This window comes from Ictalurus punctatus, chromosome 5, assembly GCF_001660625.3.
Source record: "Ictalurus punctatus breed USDA103 chromosome 5, Coco_2.0, whole genome shotgun sequence".
Taxonomy (NCBI): Eukaryota; Metazoa; Chordata; class Actinopteri; order Siluriformes; family Ictaluridae; genus Ictalurus; species Ictalurus punctatus.
The window spans coordinates 34649407-34676950 of record NC_030420.2 but is presented as its reverse complement, the minus strand read 5'-3'; the positions used below and the strand labels follow the sequence as shown (position 1 = coordinate 34676950).

The following is a 27544-nucleotide window of genomic DNA, read 5'->3' as shown; positions in this document are numbered from 1 at the left end:
CTCTCTTTATTAAAAGCTCTTATCTGCACTTGCATCCGTCCTAACCTTCATTACGTGGATTTCGTGACAGCAGCAAAAATAACAACAAAAAACATGATGGCATCTTTAGACTGTGTGTAGACTACGGTTCCGCGATGCCACGGAACACGTTAGCGTATTTCAAAAACGTATTCCATATATATTGTTGATGTATTAAATCTTTATGTAGCTTATTCCTTATTTGAAATAAGTTGTATGAATTTTAATGTGTGTATTTCACATTTCACTCTCTATAATGATTTAGAATGAAATGGTTCGGTCTACAGATAAGAATAATACAGTATAATATCATGAACCCTCTAAGCACTTTTTGTGCAGCATACTGATGGACAATTTTCTATTATACTGTACCTTTTAAGAAAACTTGTTGTTTTGCACTGTCTAACATTTTGTCCTTTTAGGAAATTCCTCATTTGGGAAAGCGACTCAGTGGAGAACAGATTGTTTGGTGCAAAAAACCACACCACGAAAAGAACATCATCTCCACAGTGAAGCACAGTGAAGCTTTTATCAAGTGGAGGGAATCATGAATATCTGCAAATTCCAACCTTCAGGTGTCTGCTAGTGAACTGTATACGGAAAGGAATTTCACCTTTCAGCAGGAATATGACCCAAGACCCAAGCCACAACTAAACAGTGTACTTAATGTTGCTTATCTTGCTAGCACATAATTCACACAATAAAATATTTAACTGAATCAGATAACTCGTTCCGGAGACCTAACCTAACCTCTAACCTGGCTAACACTGAACTGAACACATTCCCTGGATAATGTGCTGGTCTGATTGCTGTTGGTTGTTAATGTGACTCTGGCAACTTCTTTATATGGAAATATTTAAATCATCTCCTTTACTAACACTACTGCGCTGAATCACTGACGCGGACACAACAACACACTGCTATTCCCTGCTGAGCCTTTAATAAATCAGTAATAAACTTATTCCTTTTACAGCACAGCGATTTACCAACAACTTCCATTTCTTATTTCGTGAAGAACGACACATCGTGTTTTTTATATGTTTACAGTTACATTTAATGTTGTTGCGTGTCGGTGGAACCTCTGATGTCAGAAACGTTAAAGTTATAGCTTAACCACTGACACTGGAGACTCCTTCCATACAGAAAACTTCACCGTATCAGCGATTACACACTTTCAAAAAAAATCTGTCTATATAAAGCGTCCGCTGTACACGTCCCTGTGAACGAGCCGTTTCTATAGAAACCATAATGTATCAGGACGCGCGCTTTAATATAAACCTGTGCTACTGTCAGAGCTGCTGTTATAGAGAACTAATCACCTTCTGACCAATCAGAATCCAGAACTCAGCAGCAGTGTGGTGTAATGTTAAACATTAACAGCACTTCCCTGAAGCTGAGTTATATTTGTAAATAGTGATAAAGGGAGGGATATAAAACCTTTATAAGCATTTGTCCTGACTCCTTCCATTAAGGCTTCATAAACATAATAAACACGAATCAGTTTATTATCAGTGGAGCATCTGCTGTACACGTCCCTGTGAATGAGCTGTTACTATAGAAACGATAACATATTAAAACGAACGTATTCATTATAAATAAACCTGTGATTTGCAGCTGCGCTACTGTCAGAGCTGCTGTGATAGAGAGTTAATCAACACCTGCTGACCAATCACAATCTAGAACTCAGCAACGCCGTGGTGTCATAAACAAACAAAGAAACAAACAAACACGTTGCTCTGTTCCTTCAGCCCCGGTCCTGCAGGCATTATACAGTATTTATTCCACTATATGCATCTTTTTGAATTGCGTGACAGCTATATTTGATCTGATTTATTTATCGAGACTGATCCAGAATCCAGACAGTCGTTTATCACCTGGCTACAGTGACTTTATTCTCGTTAACTCAAAATACTCAAAATGTTGAATGTGTTGTTTGTTAAATAAGACTAATGCTTCTTTCTGGCAAATAAATAAGTATTTATTTATTATTATAACTCAGATGAAGATCACGTTAGGTTAATAATCCTTTATAAAAACTTTTCCCCACAGCTGCAGTAAACGTAAATATTCCATAACCTTTAATCGTTCCGTTAAGACGGTATAATAATACAAAGTTATACAGTCCGAGGGGGCAGTTACCCGACAAGGTACAGTGAGGAAACAAAAGGAAATAAGGACAAGTGAAATTCTTCGTGCTGTATATTACCATTTAAAGATTCCAGCTCTTCATATTATTTCAGTGATGCACAAACCTGAACAACCGGTGCTGCTCAGAATAAACTCTCTCAGCATATCAAAATGTACAATAAATAAAGTGTTACAGATTAACTTCTTTCTTTGAGCAGTTCAAATCTTTCCGATGTATTTCATCCCACAGAAGGAAAATCTGATGAGGGAAGAATTTGTGGCTGAGGATAATCTCACGGTAATAGCAGGGATCATAAATGTCCAGTTTGTCAGAAGGAATAATGAGGCCGTTGGCAAAGACTCCATGGTGGTTCATGGGTCGGAGTCCGGCTCGTTGCAGACACATGCCCATGTAAACGTCGTCAATGGGCATCAGGGTGATGGACTGGGACATCTGGAGAATGGTCCTGGCAGTGAAGCGGGAGTACAGGTAGCCACCTCCACTGCAGTATGGAGCGTACATGTCGGCTTTCTCGATCAGTTCCGGGATGAAATATTTACTGTTTTTGTTCCGAACAGGTGGGCTGGTCAGGAGCAGCTGGCCGATGTACAGGTGTTTGCTTCCGTTGTTATCTCTCTGCCCTTTGAGGAACTCCACCATGTTGTCCGTGTTGGCGAAAACGTCGTCGTCTCCGTTAAAGAGGAAATCTGCAGTGGGACACCAGTTCTGCATCCAGTCCAGGAACAGGACCTGCTTGAGAGTGAGGTTGTAGAAAGAATCCGTGAAGTCCCACTGCAGAATGTCCTGGTACTTCGTGTTCTCCAGCTTCAGGAGTTTGTTTAACCTCTGCTTCTTGAAGCCTGTCCCGGTGGTGCCGGTCAGGAACACGGTGCGGATCCACATCCCGTTCTGTAGTCTCTCCGCCGCCCACGTTTTGCGCAAGACCGAACGCCGTTCGTAGTTCTCCGGTGAACTTTTGATGGTCAGCAGAATAAAGGGTTCTCCTGACCTCTTTGGAATGGTGCACTTGTTAGGAACGGTGAGCAACATTGGGAAATTCCTGCAGTGGCGGTAATACAGGAAGTCCTGCATAGCAGTTGGAAAGGTAGAAAATTCCTCAATGTTAGCGACTGACATGTTTTGTTCACACCTAGGAGTCGTCATCTCCAGAGGCTGGGCCTCACGAACCATCTTCTGTGATGTGATTTTGTCATATTTTTCTGGCGTGGTGATATACAGGATCAGGAGCACACACAGAGAGATCATAATGAGCAGAGCCATGGACTCCAGAGCTCGTCTCCTGCCTCGGGTTCCTTAAAACAACACAAACAACACTTACAAACGTGAATCAGTCGAGCTGTTGTTGGAAAAATCAGTCGAGATTCCTGAATCCATTAACAATCAGTGTTCAAATTTAACATTGATCACTACAGTGATGTGTGACATTCACTGCTATGCTAAATGCCATGAAATTATCCTAGCCACATTGCTAACATGCTGTGTTGGGCGTTAGCATCTGGCATGTGTTAGATTTAGCTAATATGCTCATGTGACCTTAGGGGATGTTTATTAAACTTTTATCACTGTATTTTAATTTTAATTGCAGAGGAAAGAATTATAAAGCTTGCTAACGTTATGGTTTATATTATAGCTTGTCTCATCACTCAAACATGATGGGTATTTATTTTTTACGATAAACGCAGAGTCCGTTCATGAGAAGGCGCGTGTTCTGAGTTATGATGTCAAATGAATGCATTAATTAAATGTGGGAAATAAAAGATCATAGATTCCTTGAGACTTTTGTAGGAATCATTTATCAGACTTCTTCATAATGAGAAGCTCCCACATCGGCTCCACATGATAAACAGAAACAACACCCTGAACTTCAAACTTTTATTGTTTAAAGTGTAAATTTGGATATTAACCAACGCTACAGCACATTCGTTCTCGTACCACGGGATTATAATTATAAATACTTTATAGCTGATGTAATGCTTTAGAGATGGCAGTGTGAGTGTGAGTATATAAATCACCTTTATTAAGTAAAAAATCGGAAGAATTTGCCTACTTTTTTTTAAAGGTCCTAAAGCCATCACCATATTAAACCTTGAACTGAAAACACATACTCCAACTACAACACATTGTTGATATGCAAGAACCATTCTTGTGCAATATCATTATGAGTGCTCGATTTTTACGTATGGCCTTTGTTTGTAATATGCACTCAATTATGCTGTAACTGTATACATTGGCACATCCATAATTTCGTTGTATGTTTGTAGAATGACAATAAAGAAATCAATCGATCTCTCGAATTTGTCTACTTACTGTACAGCCAGACGTTCTTCACCTGAGGACACCTGAGAGAGACAGAAAAAAACAATCTTGATCTTCTTCATCTTTACTTGGTCGCACGACTACAGAGGAAATGCATAAACGGTTTTAAAAAACAACAACAACAAAATTGAGATTACCGGATATTTTCGAAGTGCTTAAACACTGCTGAAAAGCGTGTGCTGAATTGAAGTAGCTGGTCCATTTTGTCGTAATAAGTCCTGAGAGTGTGTGGGAGTGTGTGTGAGAGAGAGACTGAGCAGTGAGACCAGCTCATAGCAAGCTTTATCTGGTAATCAGTATTTCCAATATTGTAATTGGGTGGGCGTGGCTAAATATTGTGATGAATGCTGGGGGTTTCTCTTTGTTTGGCATTGGCCCCGCCTATCTGAACCATTCCACAGCATGTTCTCTTCCTGACTGAAGGCAGGAATGATAAACTCACCTGGAGTGGAGGATGATGGAGAGATGAGAGGTGATTGGAGAAATAAAATTTGGTGTGATGTACCCTCTGTTCTCCATACATCTGGTTAAACCTCTTTACAATTATATATATAGAGAGAGAGAGGTTTATTACAACATGAACAAATGTTAATTACAATTTAACGAAATGATCTTCCCATCTCTTTCTTAATTCTTTACCAGTTCACTCCCTACTGCACATGTGTGTGTGTGTGTGTGTGTGTGTGTGTGTGTGTGTGTGTGTGTGTGTGTATGTTTGTTTGTTTGAAAACTGGAAAATGGTGTCTCGAAGTTTTAATGCAGTCAAAGCAAGACAGGTGATTAATATAAACTAATTAATAAACAGTAAATAAAGATATACAGAAATGAATATGCATGAATTAATAAATAGAAATAAACCACCAGGATTTAACAAATGTGTTTTTATTTTTCACGCACGATTTTTCATGTTAATCTTACACGTGATTTTCTCATGAGAATAATCCTTTTTCACATATGATCACAAATGGTTTACATACACACAATCACGTGTGAAACGTGTGCGATTCTTCACACAGTCACCATGACAACCCAACAACTCAACAGGACATTAATGTCAGTGTGTCGGATTAACTTGATTGTCCTGGTTAACCTCGTTAACCTCGTCAAGAAGGACATCTGGAGTTGATCCACATCTACATTCGCTTTTATCTGACAGTGATGCTCAGAACTCAACTCAAAAACTTTTCCTAATATTGAGCTTGACATCTTTTAAGGGTTCCTCCAGAGGAACAAGCGAAGAACCCTTATGGATGTAGTGCTGCAAGTCTTCAAGTGATTTTAGTCTCCTAAAAGTGTTCTATTATATTATATGTGGTATTATAGACATCTAAAATGCCTTTGTACACTTCTGAGTTCATGATACCAACAATAAACACAAGTTCACCAACGCCACTGTAGGAAAAACAACCCCAGGCAGTTCAGTGCTTTATCGTACCCTCAGTGTAGTTTGGCTGGGATTCTTCTCCTGGCTTTCTCTACACAAACACTCGACTATCAGATCCATGCAAGTGCAGTTTGGATTCATCTGAAATAAGACTGTTCTCCACAAGCTATGCACGTTCTGTTGGAAATTTCACTCATGGTTTCTTATTCTTGAGAATGATGAATGTTTCGGTCACATTACTCTCCCTCTGTGCCCATGTTCATTCTGACCCCTAGACGTAGAAAGGGGAAGGTAACAGGAGCGAACCTTCCAGTGCACTGGAAGATTTTTTGATTGAGACAGCCCTTAAAATGGCCGAATCAGTGCCCTGACTACTATACTAGAGAGCTGAACTAGCACCCTTGCTTCGGTCATGAATGAATCAGCTGTTTTGAATGAATCATTTGAATGAATGATTCATTGACTCACTTATTAAGACAGTGATTTGCCTCCACCTACTGGTGGTCTTACTTTTATATATAAAACTTTCATTTTGATTTCCCCCCCAGCATTTCATACTTCTATACTCACCTACATCACCACTAGTTGTTTGGAAGGATTTCAAGAAAAAAGCCTCTACTCTCATGTGCAGACACTACTGGAACTTCAAATGGGATCGGGTTCTGTGGTCAGATGAAACCGAAATAGAGCTTTTTGGTAATAAACACAGAGGTGGTTTTGGAGCACACAGAGAGGTAGCCGTATGGAAAAGTACCTCATGCCCACGGTTAAATATGGAGGAGGATCTTTAATGTTTTGGGCTGTTTTTCTGCCAGAGGACCTGGACATTTTGTTAGGATTCATGGCATCATGGACTCCATCAAATATCAACAGATATTAAATGAAAACCTGACTGCCTCTGCCAGAAAGCTTCAAATGGGCCGTGGTTGGATCTTCCAGCAGGACGATGATCCAAAACATCAAAATCAACACAGAAATGTTTTACTGACCACAAAATCAAGGTCCTGCCCTGACCATCCCAGTCCCCTGACCCGAACCCCATAGAAAACCTGTGGGGTGAACTGAAGAGGAGAGTCCACCAGCGTGGACCTCCAAATGTGAAGGATCTGGAGAGGTTCTGTATGGAGGAACGCCCTCAGATCCCTCACCATGTATTCTCCAACCTCATCAGCGTTATAGGAGAAGACTCAGAGCTGTTTTCTTGGCAAAGGGAGCTAGCACAAAGTATTGACTAAAAGGGTGTCACTAATTGTTGCACACCTGTATTTAACAAAGATAATTGTTGGATAAACCTGTGTTTTGTTTGTAATTGTTTGATATCCATGAGAGCAGAGTATTTATGTGATTTTTTTTTTTTTTTTTTAACAAACGATAAATATAAAGACAATATAAAATTTTCACAGCCTTCTTTGCTCATATTTACCACCAGGGTGCCAATATTAGTGGAGGGCAGTGTAGTCTATTGCTATGTTCAAATCTTCACTGAAGACCCACTTTTATTTGTTATCTTTTAATTCGGTCTGGGAGTGTAGAATTTATTTGTCTCAGTTTGTTTTAGTTTGTTTCCGAGTGCAGGTTGGTTACTGAGATCTGGCCTCACTACGTGTTTGGCAGCTTTCCCATCACATGCTTTGTTGGTACTTTACGTGCAAAACATTGTTTTTGGTTGGTGTCACAAAGCGAGATGAACAAAGCGTAGGGTAAATTTTTGAAGAGTAAATTTTGAGATGACTGAAACAAACAAATCGCACCCACTTTAAATAAGGTTGTGGTTTCATGACGCTTTTTCAGTTATGAACCTTGTCTGTCAACACAGGTTTTATCTCTGCATCATTGTTTACTCAGCGTGCGCGTGCACACAACACCAGACCTTTGTAGCAAACAGTCAATAGTGTTCAACATGGAAAAAAGCATACTTTTCGTTTGAAGAACAAGGAATGATTATGTGGAAATATGAGGAATTTAAACCTCCATTAACCGTAAAAAGCAACGCTGCTGCGTCTAGCAAAGCTCGGGAACATTACAGATTGTGTAAGTTTACTTTAATAGGCTCGCAATGAGAATAAACAGACTGAAAACTTCTAACCACAACATTTCATATCATTTCATTTAATAAAATGTCCATTTTTAAATGAAATATTCATAAGATAAATATCAATATTTCAAAATATGATCCACTCGCAAAGACGCACAAAGCAACACGTACAGTTCGCGGCACAGAAAGAGCGTGACTTTGACGTGTCATTTATAACGAGAGAAAATTTGTAGGCGGTGTAGCAAAAAAAACAAACATTTAAGACAAAATCCAAGATGGCGGAAAATCTGTTTAGGCGGAAATTGACGTCATCTGATGCGTTGAACTCGTCTCAGCTCAGGGAGTCCAGGGTTTTGGACGCACGGTTCAAAAGTTATGGCTATAAAAGTACTTCCAAATTTGACCCGGAGGTGGCGATAGAGCGCCTGCAGCCTTTGGCCCAAATTTGCTCAGAATGTTCTTTAGACCCTCCCCAACCAGTGTGGAAAATTTCACAACTTTTTACCAGATGGTTCTGTGGGCTGTTATTGACACGCTAGCCAGAAGAAGAAGAACAGGAAGCAGAATAATAAGAAAAGGTAGAATAGCAAGAGAATGCCTATGCTCCTTCGGTGCTTGGCCCCCTAATAATATCAATATCAAACAGTAACAAAAGAAAATAAATATATATTTTTATTTAACTGTTTTTATTTTAAAAAAATATCAGTAGCAAGATCCATCACAGCAAAAATTACAACAATGACAAAATGACCGTGAAAATTACAATGAGCCAAAACAAGGTTTAAAATAACGCTGCTGTTTTTGTTGTTATTTTTAGTTAGCATTCCAGTAATAATTTAAATAATAGTTGCACCTGACTTTGGTAAACGTGTGTGTGTGTGTGTGTGTGTGTGTGTGTGTGTGTGTGTGTGTGTGTGTGTGTGTGTGTGTGTGTGTGTGTAGAGTGATGTGTACTGGAGTGACAGGCATACGGGAGCGATCTGCCGTGCTGATAAACACAACGGAAAACAGCTTAAATGTTCTGTAGTGAGTTCCCCGGCAGGATTGCTCATCTACCACCCGCTCCTGCAGCCGACAGGTGAGTGCTGAACCTCGTCAACACCACCAACACCTTTCAGTACTGATTTTAACACGACGACAACCTCTGTAGGTTAGGGATTTCCTCTCATTTCCTTTACACGTTGTCATGTGACTAACACAAGGCCCGCTGCCTCGTTTCATTCGAGGAGCTGACGTGATGACAGACTTGTGTACCGGGATTCGTCTCGTATCGTGTTTTAGTGCGTGGTTTCATGCCGGTCAGCTTTTATACAGGAGGACGAGAGATTACGGAGATGATTCGGCGTCCTCAGTTTCTGTTCCTGTAAATGGGGGAATGTTTGAGTTTGTTTATGTGAGTTTGTTTGTTATCTACAACCCCTTGCAAAAATGATGGAATCTCCACACTTAGAGGATGGTCTCCTGGCTATTTTTTACTTCGGAGCTTATAAACAAATCACACATAACGGGTCCATGGCAAGGCTCCATCCTGCAAAGCTGATCTGTTAACCGCTATTCGAGAAAGCTGGAAGCAGCTTAAGGGAGAACATTGTTTTTCAGTAGTGAAGTCCATCCCTCAAAGAGTCCAGGCCGTCATAAAAGCCCGAGGAGGAGCAACAAAGTACTGATTGTGATTTTTACTTTTTTTTTTTTGGACGATTCCATAATTTTCTTCCTCTACTTGATCTGGGGAAAAATCTATGCCATTAATTAAAATAATTTCATTTAACGTGTTTGAGGTGTTTCACAAAGCCAGAGTGTTCAGCTATTAAACTAAAACTGTTTTGTCTAATATCCGTGATTTGTTTATTTACGTAAGTAAAAAACCGATATCTAACATCTTTTGCCTAGAACAGGACAAAAACATTTAGAGTGTAAACTTTTTCTCATGTAAACCTTTTACTGCAAACATTTATGTAAAACATTTCTACTGTAACCCTTTCTAGTGTAAACTTTTTTACTGTAAACTTTTCTCCTGTAAACCTTTTGCTATAAACATTTCTAGTGTAACAAATTCTACTCTAAACTTGTTAGTGTAAATCTTTCTCATGTAGACTTTTGCTATAAACACTTCTACTGTAACCAAGGAGAAGTGCATGAGTGTGTGTTAAACAGCTCTCATTTGCAACCTTCTAACCGATACTTTCTTCAGTCGGAATCTTGGTGCACTTTATTCAGCTTTAAAAAAAGAAATAATTAATTGATTAGCTGAACCAAGTGTGCTTACTTTAGGGTTTAAATAACTTTCAGTTAGAAAACAGGGTGACTGAGCGGCGTCCTCAGACGAGCAAGGAGGTTGAATTACGTTCTCCGTCGACTCGGCATGCTGGACGAGATCCACAGTGGGGGAGGGAGGGTGGGAGATGGTTCCAGCCTGGTTGGACGGCTCCCACTTCGGCTTCTCCCTCTCGTACAGGGACTCTTGGACGCTGAAAAATTCTGCTGCATCCAGATTCATGGTCTCACGTTCAGTCATGATGGGAGGTTGAGACAGATGCAAGTGCAGAATTAAAAAGTTTGATAAATAACCAAATAACCATACAAAATACAAAGACACTATGACTATGAGGAAAAACATTGTGGCAAAGATTACACATAAACTAAAGAACAAAACACCACTACAGAGACAAAGGTAAAGAAATAGTAACATGAGACAAAGTGTGCAGTGCAACCTGTGGTTATATACACGAGTGCTCAATTACCAGGAACGTGATTCAGGTGCCGGTGGTCATGTGACTGTGATGCAGTGGCTGCTGGGAACTGTAGTTCAGAGTTCCTTCTCTGGTTTCATGACATATATCCATCCATCCATCCATCTTCTACCGCTTACTCCTTCTTCAGGGTCGCGGGGGAACATGGGAGCATGGGCACAAGGCGGGGTACACCCTGGACAGGGTGCCAGTCCATCACAGGGCACAATCACATGCACACTCACACACCCATTCATACACTACGGACACTTTAGACACGCCAATCAGCCTTCATGACATATATTCTAAGCTAATAGGTTTGACTAATAATTAACTCATTATACCGACGATTATCACCTGGCTACAAAATACAGGATTCATCCAGAACCAGACAGTCGTTTATCACCTGGCTACAGTGACTTTATTCTCGTTAACTCAAAATACTCAAAATGTTGAATGTGTTGTTTGTTAAATAAGACTAATGCTTCTTTCTGGCAAATAAATAAGTATTTATTTATTATTATAACTCAGATGAAGATCACGTTAGGTTAAAAATCCTTTATAAAACTTTTCCCCACAGCTGCAGTAAACGTAAATATTCCATAACCTTTAATCGTTCCGTTAAGACGGTTTAATAATACAAAGTTATACAGTCCGAGGGGGCAGTTACCCGACAAGGTACAGCGAGGAAACAAAAGGAAATCAGGACAAGTGAAATTCTTCGTGCTGTATATTACCATTTAAAGATTCCAGCTCTTCATATTATTTCAGTGATGCACAAACCTGAACAACCGGTGCTGCTCAGAATAAACTCTCTCAGCATATCAAAATGTACAATAAATAAAGTGTTACAGATTAACTTCTTTCTTTGAGCAGTTCAAATCTTTCCGATGTATTTCATCCCACAGAAGGAAAATCTGATGAGGGAAGAATTTGTGGCCGAGGATAATCTCACGGTAATAGCAGGGATCATAAATGTCCAGTTTGTTAGAAGGAATAATGAGGCCGTCGGCAAAGACTCCACGGTGGTTCATGGGTCGGAGTCCGGCTCGTTGCAGACACATGCCCATGTAAACGTCGTCAATGGGCATCAGGGTGATGGACTGGGACATCTGGAGAATGGTCCTGGCAGTGAAGCGGGAGTACAGGTAGCCACCTCCACTGCAGTACGGAGCGTACACTTTGGCTTTCTCGATCAGTTCCGGGATGAAATATTTACTGTTTTTGTTCCGAACAGGTGGGCTGGTCAGGACCAGCTGGCCGATGTACAGGTGTTTGCTTCCGTTGTTATCTCTCTGCTCTTTGAGGAACTCCACCATGTTGTCCGTGTTGGCGAAAACGTCGTCGTCTCCGTTAAAGAGGAAATCTGCAGTGGGACACCAGTTCTGCATCCAGTCCAGGAACAGGACCTGCTTGAGAGTGAGGTTGTAGAAAGAATCCGTGAAGTCCCACTGCAGAATGTCCTGGTACTTCGTGTTCTCCAGCTTCAGGAGTTTGTTTAACCTCTGCTTCTTGAAGCCTGTCCCGGTGGTGCCGGTCAGGAACACGGTGCGGATCCACATCCCGTTCTGTAGTCTCTCCGCCGCCCACGTTTTGCGCAAGACCGAACGCCGTTCGTAGTTCTCCGGTGAACTTTTGATGGTCAGCAGAATAAAGGGTTCTCCTGACCTCTTTGGAATGGTGCACTTGTTAGGAACGGTGAGCAACATTGGGAAATACCTGCAGTGGCGGTAATACAGGAAGTCCTGCATAGCAGTTGGAAAGGTAGAAAATTCCTTAATGTTAGCGAATGACACGTTTTGTTCACACCTAGGAGTCGTCATCACCAGAGGCTGCGCCTGACTAACCATCTTCGGTGATGTAATTTTGTCATATTTTTCTGGCGTGGTGATATACAGGATCAGGAGCACACACAGAGAGATCATAATGCGCAGAGCCATGGACTCCAGAGCGCGTCTCCTGCCCCAGGTTCCTTAAAACAACACAAACAACACTTACAAACGTGAATCAGTCGAGCTGTTGTTGGAAAAATCAGTCGAGATTCCTGAATCCATTAACAATCAGTGTTCAAATTTAACATTGATCACTACAGTGATGTGTGACATTCACTGCTATGCTAAATGCCATGAAATTATCCTAGCCACATTGCTAACATGCTGTGTTGGGCGTTAGCATCTGGCATGTGTTAGATTTAGCTAATATGCTCATGTGACCTTAGGGGATGTTTATTAAACTTTTATCACTGTATTTTAATTTTAATTGCAGAGGAAAGAATTATAAAGCTTGCTAACGTTATGGTTTATATTATAGCTTGTCTCATCACTCAAACATGATGGGTATTTATTTTTTACGATAAACGCAGAGTCCGTTCATGAGCAGGCGCGTGTTCTGAGTTATGATGTCAAATGAATGCATTAATTAAATGTGGGAAATAAAAGATCATAGATTCCTTGAGACTTTTGTAGGAATCATTTATCAGACTTCTTCATAAAGAGAAGCTCCCACATCGGCTCCACATGATAAACAGAAACAACACCCTGAACTTCAAACTTTTATTGGTTAAAGTGTAAATTTGGATATTAACCTACAGCACATTCGTTCTCGTACCACGGGATTATAATTATAAATACTTTATAGCTGATCCTTTAGAGATGGCAGTGTGAGTATATAAGTAACCTTTTTTGTTTTTAGTCGCAGAAACTTGAAAAAAAGTAAAAAATCTGAAGAATTTGTCTACTTACTGTACAGCCAGCTGACGTTCTCCATGTTCACCTGAGGACACCTGAGAGAGACCGAAAAAAACAATCTTGATCTTCTTCATCTTTACTTGGTCGCACGACTACAGAGGAAATGCATAAACGGTTTTAAAAAACAACAACAACAAAATTGAGATTACCGGATATTTTCGAAGTGCTTAAACACTGCTGAAAAGCGTGTGCTGAATTGAAGTAGCTGGTCCATTTTGTCGTAATAAGTCCTGAGAGTGTGTGGGAGTGTGTGTGAGAGAGAGACTGAGCAGTGAGACCAGCTCATAGCAAGCTTTAACTGGTAATCATTATTTCCAATATTGGTATTGGGTGGGCGTGGCTAAATATTGTGATGAATGCTGGGGGTTTCTCTTTGTTTGGCATTGGCCCCGCCTATCTGAACCATTCCACAGCATGTTCTCTTCCTGACTGAAGGCAGGAATGATAAACTCACCTGGAGTGGAGGATAATGGAGAGATGAGAGGTGAGAGGAGAAATAAAATTTGGTGTGATGTACCCTCTGTTCTCCATACATCTGGTTAAACCTCTTTACAATTATATATATAGAGAGAGAGGTTTATTACAATATGAACAAATGTTAATTACAATTTAACGAAATGATCTTCCCATCTCTTTCTTAATTCTTTACCAGTTCACTCCCTACTGCACATGTGTGCGTGTGTGTGTGTGTGTGTGTGTGTGTGTGTGTGTGTGTATGTTTGTTTGTTTGAAAACTGGAAAATGGTGTCTCAAAGTTTTAATGCAGTCAAAGCAAGACAGGTGATTAATATAAACTAATTAATAAACAGTAAATAAAGATATACAGAAATGAATATGCATGAATTAATAAATAGAAATAAACCACCAGGCTTTAACAAATGTGTTTTTATTTTTCACGCACGATTTTTCATGTTAATCTTACACGTGATTTTCTCATGAGAATAATCCTTTTTCACATATGATCACAAATGGTTTACATACACACAATCACGTGTGAAACGTGTGCGATTTTTCACACAGTCACCATGACAACCCAACAACTCAACAGGACATTAATGTCAGTGTGTCGGATTAACTTGATTGTCCTGGTTGACCTCGTTAACCTCGTCAAGAAGGACATCTGGAGTTGATCCACATCTATATTCGCTTTTATCTGACAGTGATGCTCAGAACTCAACTCAAAAACTTTTCCTAATATTGAGCTTGACATCTTTTAAGGGTTCCTCCAGAGGAACAAGCGAAGAACCCTTATGGATGTAGTGCTGCATGTCTTCAAGTGATTTTAGTCTCCTAAAAGTGTTCTATTATATTATATGTGGTATTATAGGCATCTAAAATGCCTTTGTACACTTCTGAGTTCATGATACCAACAATAAACACAAGTTCACCAACGCCACTGTAGGAAAAACAACCCCAGACAGTTCAGTGCTTTATCGTACCCTCAGTGTAGTTTGGCTGGGATTCTTCTCCTGGCTTTCTCTACACAAACACTCGACTATCAGATCCATGCAAGTGCAGTTTGGATTCATCTGAAATAAGACTGTTCTCCACAAGCTATGCACTTTCTGTTGAAAATTTCACTCATGGTTTCATATACTTGAGAATGATGAATGTTTCAGTCACATTACTCTCCCTCTGTGCCCATGTTCATTCTGACCCCTAGACGTAGAAAGGGGTCGAAAAAATAAAGGTGAAGAGACAGCCTCCCAAGACAGGTTCCAATCTGAGATCGACGATATGACCTTCCATGGCAAGTTCAGCTAAAGGTCAACAAGGTGACCTCCCATGTCAAGTTCCACTCTGAGATCGACGATGTGACCTTCCGTACCAAGTTCCAGTCTGAGATCGACGATGTGACCTTCCGTACCAAGTTCCAGTCTGAGATCGACGAGCCGATCACCCACACCAAGTTCCAGTCCAAGGTCGCTGACATGGACAACCAAGTTATGCTCACGCCTGAGTCTGTTGACATGACCAACCAACTTCTCCTCATGCCTGAAACCGAAGTCACGACCAACCAAGTTATGCTCACGTCTGAAGCCAACGTCATGACCAACCAGGATCTGCTCATGTCTGAAGCTGACGTCATGACCAACCAGGTTCTACTCACGCCTGAAGCCGACATCACGACCAACCAAGATCTTCTCATGCCCGAGTCTGCTGACACAGACAAGCATGTTCTGCTCACGCCTGAGTCTGTTGACACAGCCAACCAACAGCCATTCCCTTAATGTCAACAACATTTTCTAATCTATCAAGGAGAATAATATGATCCATAGTATCAAAAGCTACACTAAGGTCAAGTAACACAAGCAAGGAGACACAACCCTGATCAGAGGTTAGTAGTAGGTCATTTACTACTTTAACCAGCGCTGTCTCTGTGCTATGGTGAGGCCTAAATACTGACTGGTACATTTCAGGAATGTTGTTCCTATGTAAGTGTCATGATTCCCCCTTGAAGCAGCGTGCTCTAAGCGCGAATGCGCGAGCACCTGCTTTTCCATTGTTGACAGTGGTGACATCTGGACACGTGTGTTTTGTTTATGTTTCTGTCATGTCTCCTCCCTGTTCTGTCATTGGCTGGGATTTCACGTGTGTCTGTATTGACCTCAGCTGCTAGCAGTTTAGACGCTGTTCATGTCCACTTATATACCGCGTGCCTCCCAGCACACAACGCGGAAGATTATTGTAGAGTTAGATTAGTTTGTTTAGTAGTCATAGTCACGTTCCTTGTTTAGAGTTAGTTCACACTGGATTATCCGCTCTCAGTTCCTCGTCATAGTTCATGTTTCTCGTTTTGTTAATCGACCCTGTTTTCTGTGACCACGACCTTGATTCATGTTTAACCCTGTGTATGCCTGTTTGCCGATTGCCTGACCTGTGCCTGTTTTGGATTACGTTTTTGGATTTGTCTGCCTGTCTCTCTTTTAAAATAAACACTGTTGATTCTGCACGTGCATCCGTCCTATCTCCGCTCCGTCACGATACGTGACAAAATCTTCCGCCAAAACATGGATGCAGCAGGAGGACGGAGAAAACGCAGAACCCGGAAGTCGACGCCAACCGTCCCCGCGATGGACTCAGTCCAATTCCCACAATGGACATTTATGGAGTTTCCTGATCCATTTGATGGATTTTTCGGTGCCCCAGAATATTTTCTGGTAGACTGTCAATTCTATTTCGCCAGCCTGTTAGACCCTAAGCCAGAGGAGAAGCAATGGCTCCAATTCATGTGGTCCCGGTTCTTTGGACCAGCCTGTCAGTGGGTGCAGTTCCAACTGGATAAGCACTGTAGGAACCTGGACAGTGTAGAACAGTTTGTGGAGGAGTTCATGATGCGGTTTGGGAGTCCGGAGGCGAGGGTTGAGCTAGAACAACTTTTCAGTGGGGTAAGTCTGGCAGGCAAACCTGCCCTGCTGTTTACCCACTACTACAGGCAAAGTCATGCAGAGCCCCAGCCGGAGGTTAACCTGGCGACCTCTGAGCTCGAACCTGAGACCCACGAGGTGGGCTCACCTGCCGAGCTCCAGCTAGAGGTCAACAGGGAATCTCCAGCATCAGAGCCCCAGCCGGAGGTTAACCTGGCGACCTCTGAGCTCGAACCTGAGACCCACGAGCTGGGTTCATCTCCCGAGCTCCAGCTAGAGGTCAACAGGGCGGCCCCAGCATCAGAGCCCCAGCTGGAGGTTAACCTGGCGACCTCCGAGCTCGAACCTGAGACCCACGAGGTGGGCTCACCTACCGAGCTCCATCTAGAGGTCAACAGGGAGGCTCCAGCACCAGAGCTCAACCCTGAGGTCCAAGTCCAAGTCAAGTCTCCAGTCTCTGAAGTCCAAGTCAAGTCTCAAGTCTCTGAAATCCAAGTCAAGTCTTAAGTCCCTGAGGTCCAAGTCCAAGTCAAGTCTCAAGTCCCTGAGGTCCAAGTCAAGTCTCAAGTCTCTGAAATCCAAGTCAAGTCTCAAGTCCCCGAGGTCCAAGTCCAAGTCAAGTCTCTAGTCTCTGAAGTCCAAGTCAAGTCTCAAGTCTCTGAAATCCAAGTCAAGTCTCAAGTCCCCGAGGTCCAAGTCCAAGTCAAGTCTCCAGTCTCTGAAGTCCAAGTCAAGTCTCAGGTTCCTGATGTCACGTCCAAGCCTGCTGATCCAGTTGACCAAGTTCCGCTAATATCTAAGCCTAACAACCAAGTTCTGCTCACGCCCAAGTCTACTGACATGGCCGACCACGTTCTGCTCACACCCAAGTCTACTGACATGGCCGACCAAGTTCTGCTCACGCCCAAGTCTAACGACACGGCCGACCAAGTTCTGCTCACGCCCAAGTCTAATGACACGGCCGACCACGTTCTGCTCAAGCCCGAGTCTACTGACCCGGTCGCCCAAGTTCAGCCCATGCCAAGTCTACCGACCCGGTCACCGAAGTTCAGCCCACGCCCAAGTCTACCGACCCGGTCACCCAAGTACAGCCCACGCCCAAGTCTACCGACACGACCACCCAAGTTCTGCCAAAGCCCGAGTCAGCTGACATGCACAGCCAAGTTCTGCTCACGCCCGAGTCTGCTGACACGGACAATCAAGCTCTGCTCACGTCCATGTCTGCTGACATGCACAACCATGTGTCTGTTGACATGGACAACCAAGCTCTGCTCACATCCCAGTCTGCTGACATGACCAGCCAAGTTCAGCTTGCAGGCTCCGCTGAGTACGTCACTCTGCCTTCCTGCTCAGCCGAGGACGTCACTATGCCTTCCAGTTCAGCCGGGGACGTCGCTCTGCTTTCATGCCCCGACGAGGACGTCACCGTGCTTCCCTGCTCTGCTGAGTACAATGCTCTGTTTCCCTGTTCAACCGAGGACGTCGCTCTGCTGTCCAGCTCCGCCGAGGACGTTGTTCTGCCTTCATGCTCCGCCGAGGACTTCGCCCAGCCTGTCTGCCCGGCTGTGGTCGTCGCTCTGCCTACCTGTTCAGTCGGGGAGGTCGCTCCGCTTTCATGATCCGACGAGGACGTTGCCCGGCTTCCCTGCTCTGCTGAGTACAGCGCTCTGTTTCCCTGTTCAGCCAAGGACGTCGCTCTGCTTTCTTGCTCTGCCGAGGACGTTGCTCTGCCTTCATGCTCCGCCGAGGACTTCGCTCAGCCTGTCTGCCCGGCTGTGGTCATTACTCTGCCTCCCTGTTCAGCCAGGGATGTCGCTCCGCAGTCCTGCTCTGCCGAGGACATCGCTCCACCATCCTGCTCCTCCGAGGACGTTGCTCCGCCGTCCTGCGCCGCCGAGGACGTCATTCAGCCTGTCTGCCCGGCTGTGGTCTTTACTCTGCCTCCCTGTTCAGCCAGGGACGTCGCTCCGCTTCCCTGCACCGCCAAGAACACCGTGCGGTTTCCTGGCTCTGCTTGGGACATTCAGCCCAGGGGGCCAGGGCCACCAATGAAATGGGATGACTCATGGCACTCCGGGAGAGGTGCCTTTGGGGGGGGGGTGGGGGGGGGTGGTTCTGTCATGATTCCTCCTTGAAGCAGCATGCTCTAAGCGCGAATGCGCGAGCACCTGCTTTCCCATTGTTGACAGTAGTGACATCTGGACACGTGTGTTTTGTTTATGTTTCTGTCATGTCTCCTCCCTGTTCTGTCATTGGCTGGGATTTCACGTGTGTCTGTATTGCCCTCAGCTGCTAGCGGTTTAGACGCTGTTCATGTCCACTTATATACCGCGCGCCTCCCAGCACACAACGCGGAAGATTGTCGTAGAGTTAGATTAGTTCGTTTAGTAGTCATGGTCACGGTCCATGTTTAGAGTTAGTTCACACTGGATTATCCGCTCTCAGTTCCTCGTCATAGTTCATGTTTCTCGTTCTGTTAATCGACCCTGTTTTCTGTGACCACGACCTTGATTCATGTTTAACCCTGTGTATGCCTGTTTGCCGATCGCCTGACCTGTGCCTGTTTTGGATTACGTTTTTGGATTTGTCTGCCTGTCTCTCTTTGAAAATAAACACGGTTCATACTGCACGTGCATCTGTCCTATCTCCGCTCCGTCACGATACGTGACAGTAAGTATACAAAGAAGTATACACTTTCCTATGTAAATGTACAACGTTTTCTAAGATCTTGGACATAAAGAGGAGATTTGATATTTGTCTATAGCTGGACAGTTGACAGGGGTCGAGGTCAGATTTTTGAATCAAGATTTTGATAACTGCTAGTTTAAATGATTTAGGTGCATAGTTACTGCAAAGGGAAGAATTTATTATTTTTAGAAGCGGTTTCATAGCTTTAGTATATTTAACCTGCAAACAGAAATATGGTACAGCTTTAAAATAATTTAAAGTACTTTAAGGACCGCTGATCTGCCTTTTTAGCCTTACTTTAAAATCTAATTAAAGGTACATCACAGCGACATTTGAAATCTATTTCTGTGAGTCTAATGCCATCGTCATCATCATCCATTTGATTATGTAAAGTTGGTTTAATTTACTCGTTTCATGGATAAACCTGTTATGGAATTTAAATCCCAAATGTAGATATAATTTTTTTGTAGCTGCTGTTATTTCAAGGCTTTTAAAAGTATGTTCATGACATTCCACATGATCAAGGTCTGTTTGATGAAAATAGAAAAAAAAATGACCAAAAAAAGGCATTATGAAATAAAAAATATTTTATAATAGGCCTATAATGTTTTATTATAATAAATTCTGTTATTTATTAGTTAAATGATTTAACATGTTGTAACATATTTATTGATGCATTTACTTGTTTCATTATTTATGATCATAGGCATATTTATTTAATTCATTTGAACTAAACATGTTTTAAATAATGGTTGTGATTTCTGCACAGCACAATTTAAGGAGCACCGAATCCCTGGGCTCTTCAAATCACACACCTGTCTGGACTCATTCACATAGATTGGTGAATAGAATAGAGTAGTTATGCAAATATATATGTGTGGGTGTGTATATGTATGTGTATGTGTGTGTGTGTGTGTATATATATATATATATATATATACATTTACGGTGTGCTATGGATATGTCATACAAAGTATACGAGTTACAATATTTAAATGATACAAAGCAGTGGTCACAAACTCGAGGAAGGGAGGATATACTGCACAACCTGTGAAGTGAATTGAATTAATAAGACGTTATACGGCAGCTGAGAACTGATAAAAACTGAGAGCTGAGAACTGGATGCAGGTGTGTGTGACCTGGGAATTGCAGTCCATGGCAGCCAGCCATGTTTGTGAACCGCAGTGCAGGATGGGAAATGTGGTTTGTGACATGAGTAGATTTAACACTACCTTAATATGGTCAAAAACAGTTTAAATGAAATGGATACATTTATAGGACGAATCTTATGCCTTTCACAATTGGGCGTTCAGCCAAGGTAACAACTTGGTGGTAAATTGAAACAAAGCTCACAGATGATAAATTTTATTTTAGACTAAGTTAAATACATATTCACATTCCTCCAAAGTGAGCAACATTTAAATGTCATGTATGAAGGATCTGAGTGATATTTTGAATGTGGTACAGTTATAAGTTAATAAGAAACAAAATGCACGTACATGCATGTATACCATTTAGACTAAACACTAGTGCTGTACACATAAAGCCAAATTCACTAGGTTGTTTTGAATGAAAATTAGTGGGATAAAAGTGGCTAGAGGACTGCAAATGCATATCTAGATCTCAACCTCATTTACTCTATTTTAGTTCTATCTTATTGGGATTATCACTCGTTAGCACAGATGGGATATTAATATGCTCGGTTAGTGTACACCACAAATTTTTAGACTAAAGGAATTTTGTTTTCCTTTCTCAATATCTTTCTGGTGAATAAAAATCAGGAAGGGGTAAGAATGTATCTTTGCCAATTGGGTTTGTATTTTTAAAGTCAACAGACTTGAACTATTTTACAGGTTAACTATACATGAGAGTGGAAGACCCCATTAAGAGAGGTGTTAATCGTGTGATTAGAGCAGTAGAGGTTACTTTAGTAAATTTTTTAAATGATTTGATAGACCAACATTATTTAATCTCTGCAGCAATATTTCCTGATCCACTGTGTCGAGAGCCTTTTATAAATCAGCAGACAGGGAAGTGCACAGGGTACCGTGACATTGTCTTAAGACTTTCAAAACAACAGTTGTGCTGATATGTTTATATGACCTTAGACTTCTTGCAGACTGATAACATGTGAACGGTTCACTGAAAAAGCTTTCTACAAGGGACATAGGCCAGGAGGCTTTATTATTGGACTGTAATGATCTAATATAGTTGGATGTCCCTGATTTAATTTAATAAAATAAAATAAATAAAAAAGAAAGCTGATTTCCAAATTTCTGGTATAACCCCGTTGTCAAATAAAGATTAAAATGATAAGTTAAAAGAGATGAAATACTATCAACTGCTAAGTTTAGAAATACAGACTCCACACAATCAGGGCCTTGTGATGTGTTTATATCGAACTTGAGTGATCTGTAAACATCAGAAGTCTTAACACGTTAAAAACTGAACTCCTCATTTTGAATTGTTTTTAATAGCTTCCTGCTTTATTAAAATCAGGGTATAGTAAATCACGATAAATATTCACCGTTTTAAGGCCTAGATCTGATGCATAAATTGAACATTTAATGATGGGTTGTGCAGTTGTGTGTTCCCAGTTGTCTGTCTCCAGTTTCCAGTACTATTGTCCTGTAAACAATATCTTCGATCCTCAGAAAAAGGATGAAAGGACATGCCCACTTAGTCTAGCATTATTACAGCAAGCTGTGATAACAAATGCGATAAGTTCTGCGATACAACCAACCCACCCAGTAACCATTATTTATAGTATGATGTATATAGTATACATATATATAGATATATATGTATATATATATATATATATATATATATATATATATATATATATATATATATATATATATATATATATATATATATATATAAGATGTCCCAATTGTAACCTGTAACTGCATGTGAGAGCTCAAGGCCGTGACTCCCCTTAACAATTCCTAGATCAGTAGTACACCTGGAAGCGTCTCCTTTGGGGGCTGTGGGGGCTCATCCTCCGCCCCATAAAAGCACAACAAATGTTCCTGGACGTTATCAAGTATGGTCTGCAGTAGATCACTGATTGCTCACTAAAGGACAACATCCTGAGATCCGGGTGTTCTTTGGACAAGCTTGACATTGAATGAACTTATGCTTTGCACCTGTACTATGGCTGGCAAACTACAACAAAGACTGTGTCTTACATGTGACTGAAAAGGGGGGGTGCTGCTTGGGGGGGGGGGGGGGGGGGGGGCGGCTCAGGAGAGTGGGGCACTTACAGGGCAGTAGTTTATGTACTGAAAACATTGGATTTGGTAGCACAAGGATTGCCAGGCTGGAGAGGCTCTCTTAGTGCGGATCATTGGGAAAATTGCTCTCTCACACATCGATCTTACGTTCATCACACCAGGTCATTTCTATTTTGAAAGAACAGGATATGGGGATATGGGGTTAATCTATGTACCACCCAAACTGAAATTCCTAAACCTGTTAGTGTGCCTAACACACCAACTGTAGTGGTGTAATTAATTCTGTGGAGCCAGTCCCTGAGAACACTCACGATTGCCCAGCCGAAATTCGTATTTCCTTGAGCTTAAAAGTTTTGGGTCTGAAATTTCACAAACATTATGAACACCCTGTTCTGCCCAATTGGCTGAATTAAAAGCTATCACTACAGAGTGCAACCTGGTTAAGGGTAGAATTGTTAATATATATAAATATACAGATAAATACTGGCGTTTAGGCCCATGGATTGTGTCGTCTGTTTGGAGTTGTTTGAATGCAATGTGGTTCTAAAAAAAAAAAAAAAAGTTGCAACGCCACTTATCGAGCAAGTAGTTTAATTGAATTCTAATTCTGACTGCACTTCTCGCTGTATGTATTACAGATGCCTATGATCTTAGCCAGTGTGCGAGGGGGAAGGTAGAGGAATGATCTCTCTACTTGCAGGCAACGGTGGAGGATAATCTAAGTGTGATATTTGTGCTCGAAAATTTCTTCCTTGACCAGGGATAGGTCCCAGATCTGACATACCATCTCAAGTTAACGTAATTTGTGCTGATACTAAACGTATTTCGGTAGATGCTCTACCTCTTGCACTAATGACCTAGCACCTGCAGACTAACAGCAATATGTATCTAACACCGCATGAAATGCTTACGGGTCGACCCATGTCTGTGTCTGTTCCTCATGATGAACTGCCGCTGGAGTAAATGCAGATGAATCAAAAACATATATGAGACCACTAACTATTATGTATGAAGCTATCTATTCACAGGAAAAGATCCATACCCTGGGTGTACGTGCTAGCCTAACCTCTCCCCAAAGGGTGGCTCTCTACAGTACGTAAAGTGCTCGAGCTGAAGACAACCAGCAGTATAGAGAGATACTGCCAACAGAGACTGACAAGTTGTATTGTTATGAAATGTTATAAAATGTTTGTGATATGACGCACTCAGGCACGAGAAAAGTATAATGGTGCTGTCGAGCACATAGTGCTGACAGGGTGGGAATTTTTCCTCGTAGGAGGTTTTTTCGCCCACCCCTGACTGCGAAAGACTGGGGTTTGGTTTTTGAGGGGAAGCAAGAATCTGCAAGTCCCAACAAATACAAAACTGTGGGCTGACAGGCCTAGTTGAGAAAGATAGGGATGTGTAGATCCAATCAAGTAGTTAGTTACTGTAGTGGCCACTCATACGTATGGCAGTAGTAGTAGTAATGACTGATTAGGGGAACTCAGTTAATCACCCTTATAATCGATGTAGGCAAACAAACGTATAATCAAGGTAGTTGGATTCGAAATAAGATATATATATATATATATATATATATATATATATATATATATATATATATATATATATATATATATATATATATATATATGTATATATATAGTTGAAAGGAGAAGTAAGTTAAGGGTTAAGAGTTATGGCTAGGTACATCTACACATGTCCGGCGCAAAGTGGATGTAGGGGGGTCCTAAGGCCCATTCTCCAGCTGCCAATCTACTATGAGACCCCGGGGCGCACAACACTAGCACGTCTCCCACCAGGTCTACAAAACCTCCTCAGCTCCTATTCGGATCAGTGTTGCGTAGAAGTGGTTAATGTAAGGGACACATTTGAGTACGGGGACGGGCGCAGGGATTATGGCTTCGTTAGAGTAATCCTCCGACAGCTAGCGGGGGACGGCCATGGGGTGCGGCAGAACCAGTTCCTCCACAGATACCCGCTTAATTAAGGTAGTGTATGAGGCTTTATAGCCTCAGAGGGGGGAAATGTTGTGGATAAAAAATGTCATAAAATAAACATGAGGGAGACCTAGTATCCAGTAAAGGGGAGAAGAAGAAAAGACGGGCACCAAGACACACAGAAGTAGTGTGAGGCGGATATTGACTGATATTGAATATTGAATTGGAATTACACGTTAAAGATCTTTAAGAGCAGTAGTAGTCAAAAAAGTCAAAAAGAGGTATACGAGCTGAGTTGAGGAGTGCTAATATATATATACACACACACACACACACACACACACACACTCGTACAGTCAAGGGCAGGCAAGTAGACATAACACACACACACACACACTCTCCCTCTCACACACATACTACAATAACTTTATAAGAATAATAAAAAGGAATATTAAGATATTTTAAGGGTAATATCTTATAATAATAATATATATACTCTTTATAAAAAGCAGAATAATAGGATATGTGGGACAGTAGAAGGGTAATATAATGATATTATGAAGTAGGAAGTACAGTAAACCGTGTTATCAAGCAGTATAACTATATATAAAATAGAGATATAGAGCTAATATGAAAATAAATTATAAACTAGAAATGCAGGCTCGCAAGGAAGGCCTTAATTTTAAGAAAGAACCATGAGGAGCCATTTATAAGGGTGGCTGAGTCAAGCTGCCCCCCCTCGAGATAACGATAAGACCAAGGTCCCTCTAGGTTGTTTAGTCTTGTCCACGTTCTATCCTCTGGGTAACTGAAAACTCTGGTTTCTAATTCTCTGGGTGACTGAAAACTCTGGTTTCTGATCCTCTGAGTAGCTAAAAACTCTGGGTTTTATTTTCTGGGTTATTAGAAATGCCTGGGTTCTGATTTTATGTGTAAATTAAAACCCCTGGTTTCAATTCTATGTGTAAGTGAAATAGCCCTTTTCTGGAACATAAGAGTAAGGTAAATGAGCTCTTTTTTAACCCTATTGGTAGTGAGATCATAGTCTTCTTGAAACATATGGGTTATTTACTGTGTAAGTACAGTATAAATACTGGAGCTTAAGCTCAGGATATTGGGATCACTTTTGAGAATTCTCATCGGTGTGGATCTCGTGTGGTGGAATGGAACAATAAAGCTGGACCCTTGCTTCTTCTCACTCACGGCTGGTGTATTTTTTCTATCTCCAAATGGGCTCAGAGGTAGATGTGAGTATTGGCTTCTAAGTTGAATTTTAAATGTTTTTGGGTAATAGGCTAAATTTGAGCCAACAGTAGCATCGTCTTTAGCATTGTCCATTTAGTTGGTTCTCTGAGTAATCCCCTCTTTACTCGGTCACTGACTTTTGGTGGACTACCTCCTGGTTGTGCCTCGTTCTTTCAATATGTTCAAAGTTTGAACTTCTTTTGCCGCTTTGCGTGCCCTTTTTGAATTTTTTTTGTTGTAATAGATATGTATATATTTTAAATATTAATGTTAATGAATCTGTGTATGCAGAACCCCATTCCTCTTCTCTTATTTTCTTACTATTTCTTTTCCAGGGGTTATTTTTTGTCTCTGTGTTAGTCGAAGATGGTTTTATATCATTCTCAAGCCTTTAGCAAGTAAAATTCATCCTTCTTCTGAAAACAAAGTTATTTCAATCCGATTTGCCTTTCTTTACTTTTCTTTTCTTTTCTCTAGCTCACTTGTTTTCTTGTCGAAAGCATCTCGTCTGTCCATGATTAAACATTCTAGAGTTTTGGCCGTTTTTCTTTAGCCAAGTTCCCATTCCCACGCAATGTTGCTCAGCCTAATACAGGAGTAATATTAAATTCCCACATGGCCATGTTTATGAGCCTGTAAGAGCTGTGAGGTTAGAGACAGGGAGTTAACGTGGCTTTATCAGAGGACATAAAATTCCTCAACAGGTTCTGGATTCTTGTATTTCCAGTCAGGCACGTCTCCTGTAAAAAGACAACACAAAGCCTCACTTCCTCAACACTGGGACAATATCTCACAAGCACCATTATCCTTTATCAGATCAAAGCCTGAAGCAGTTCTGCTTCAGCAAATGGTTCCACTTGGACACACAAGATTTATGTTTCCCCAAAACACCTCCTGCACAAGTCTCATCCATGTTTCTGTCTTCAGACTAATGCGATGTTCTGAATTGCACCACGACACTTCAGCACTTCAGTCTCACAAAACAAGAATAAGGATGTGTAAAAGCTTTAGTGTTAACACAAACATCACACTTTCCTAACAGTGGAGAGGCGTAGTGATGACTAATAATAATCACCGCTGTATTTAAACTTCTGACTTGGAAAAGTATGATTCCTTCTCATCAGAAATGATCATCCACTTTAAAAACAGTTAAGCTCACATTTAAGCCTTAACTACTGAGGAATTCACAATGAACGAAGAGAAAGAGAGAAAAGTGTTGATAGAGATTTCACTTTCTCACTGAACAGACACTGCATTCCTACATTTCTGCTTTCTGGACTTTTCTACACCACACGAAGATCTGAACCTCTCAATCTGTACTGATCACAGTTTACAGCAGGAAACACTGTTATAACAAGAGAAATAATTCTAGAGGACCCACACACACACACACACACACACACACACACACACACACACACACACAGAGAGAGAGAGAGAGAGAGAGAGAGAGAGCGCAAATGAATTAAACACAAAATAAAACTGATTTACCTGTAATAAGTGCTGAAAACACAGAGCAGATCTGTGGAAGAAGTGAAGAAGAGAAAAACATCAGCTACGAGTGAGTGTGTGTGAGTGGGTGTGTGTGTGTATGTGTGTGTGTGTGTTCTGAAAACAAGTGCCAGATTACTGTTTCTGTGTTAACAATTCAGAACATACCTGAGAGGTACAGAGAGAGAGAAG

General features: G+C 41.4%; 2 protein-coding genes and 1 long non-coding RNA gene across 5 annotated transcripts in view; 1 reads left to right on the top strand and 2 right to left on the bottom strand.

The window, feature by feature from the left end:
* Window positions 1-1499: 1499 nt before the first annotated feature.
* Window positions 1500-27544, bottom strand: LOC108266017 (N-acetyllactosaminide beta-1,3-N-acetylglucosaminyltransferase 3). Of its 2 annotated transcripts, none has more exons than XM_053680503.1 (3): window positions 4621-5442; window positions 4475-4506; window positions 1500-3459 (listed from the first exon to the last, which is right to left on the bottom strand). In XM_053680503.1, exons 1-3 carry the CDS (start codon window positions 4755-4757, stop codon window positions 2336-2338), a joined length of 1293 nt encoding a protein of 430 aa, XP_053536478.1. In that variant the 5' UTR covers window positions 4758-5442; the 3' UTR covers window positions 1500-2335. The 2 variants fall into 2 exon arrangements, with proteins under 2 accessions (XP_053536478.1, XP_053536479.1); XM_053680504.1 differs by lacking the exons at window positions 4475-4506; window positions 4621-5442 and adding exons at window positions 13373-13403; window positions 27353-27544 and having other exon boundaries at window positions 1501-3459.
* Window positions 8839-27544, top strand: part of LOC128632868 (uncharacterized) — a 52152-nt gene continuing 33446 nt past the window's right edge. Inside the window, exon 1 of the long non-coding RNA XR_008396496.1 lies at window positions 8839-8980. This is a non-coding gene — a long non-coding RNA (uncharacterized LOC128632868). The remainder of the gene's footprint in view (window positions 8981-27544) is intronic.
* The window catches only part of LOC108265849 (N-acetyllactosaminide beta-1,3-N-acetylglucosaminyltransferase 3), a 56754-nt gene continuing 40340 nt past the window's right edge, over window positions 11131-27544 (bottom strand). The window contains exons 3-5 of one of the 2 annotated variants that reach the window (XM_053680505.1): window positions 27353-27383; window positions 13373-13413; window positions 11131-12603 (exon numbers count right to left, since the gene is read on the bottom strand). In XM_053680505.1, the coding sequence (XP_053536480.1) occupies window positions 11480-12603; window positions 13373-13413; window positions 27353-27383 (1196 nt within the window). In that variant the 3' untranslated portion in view covers window positions 11131-11479. The remainder of the gene's footprint in view (window positions 12604-13372; window positions 13414-27352; window positions 27384-27544) is intronic. The other variant, XM_053680506.1, reaches the window with a different exon arrangement.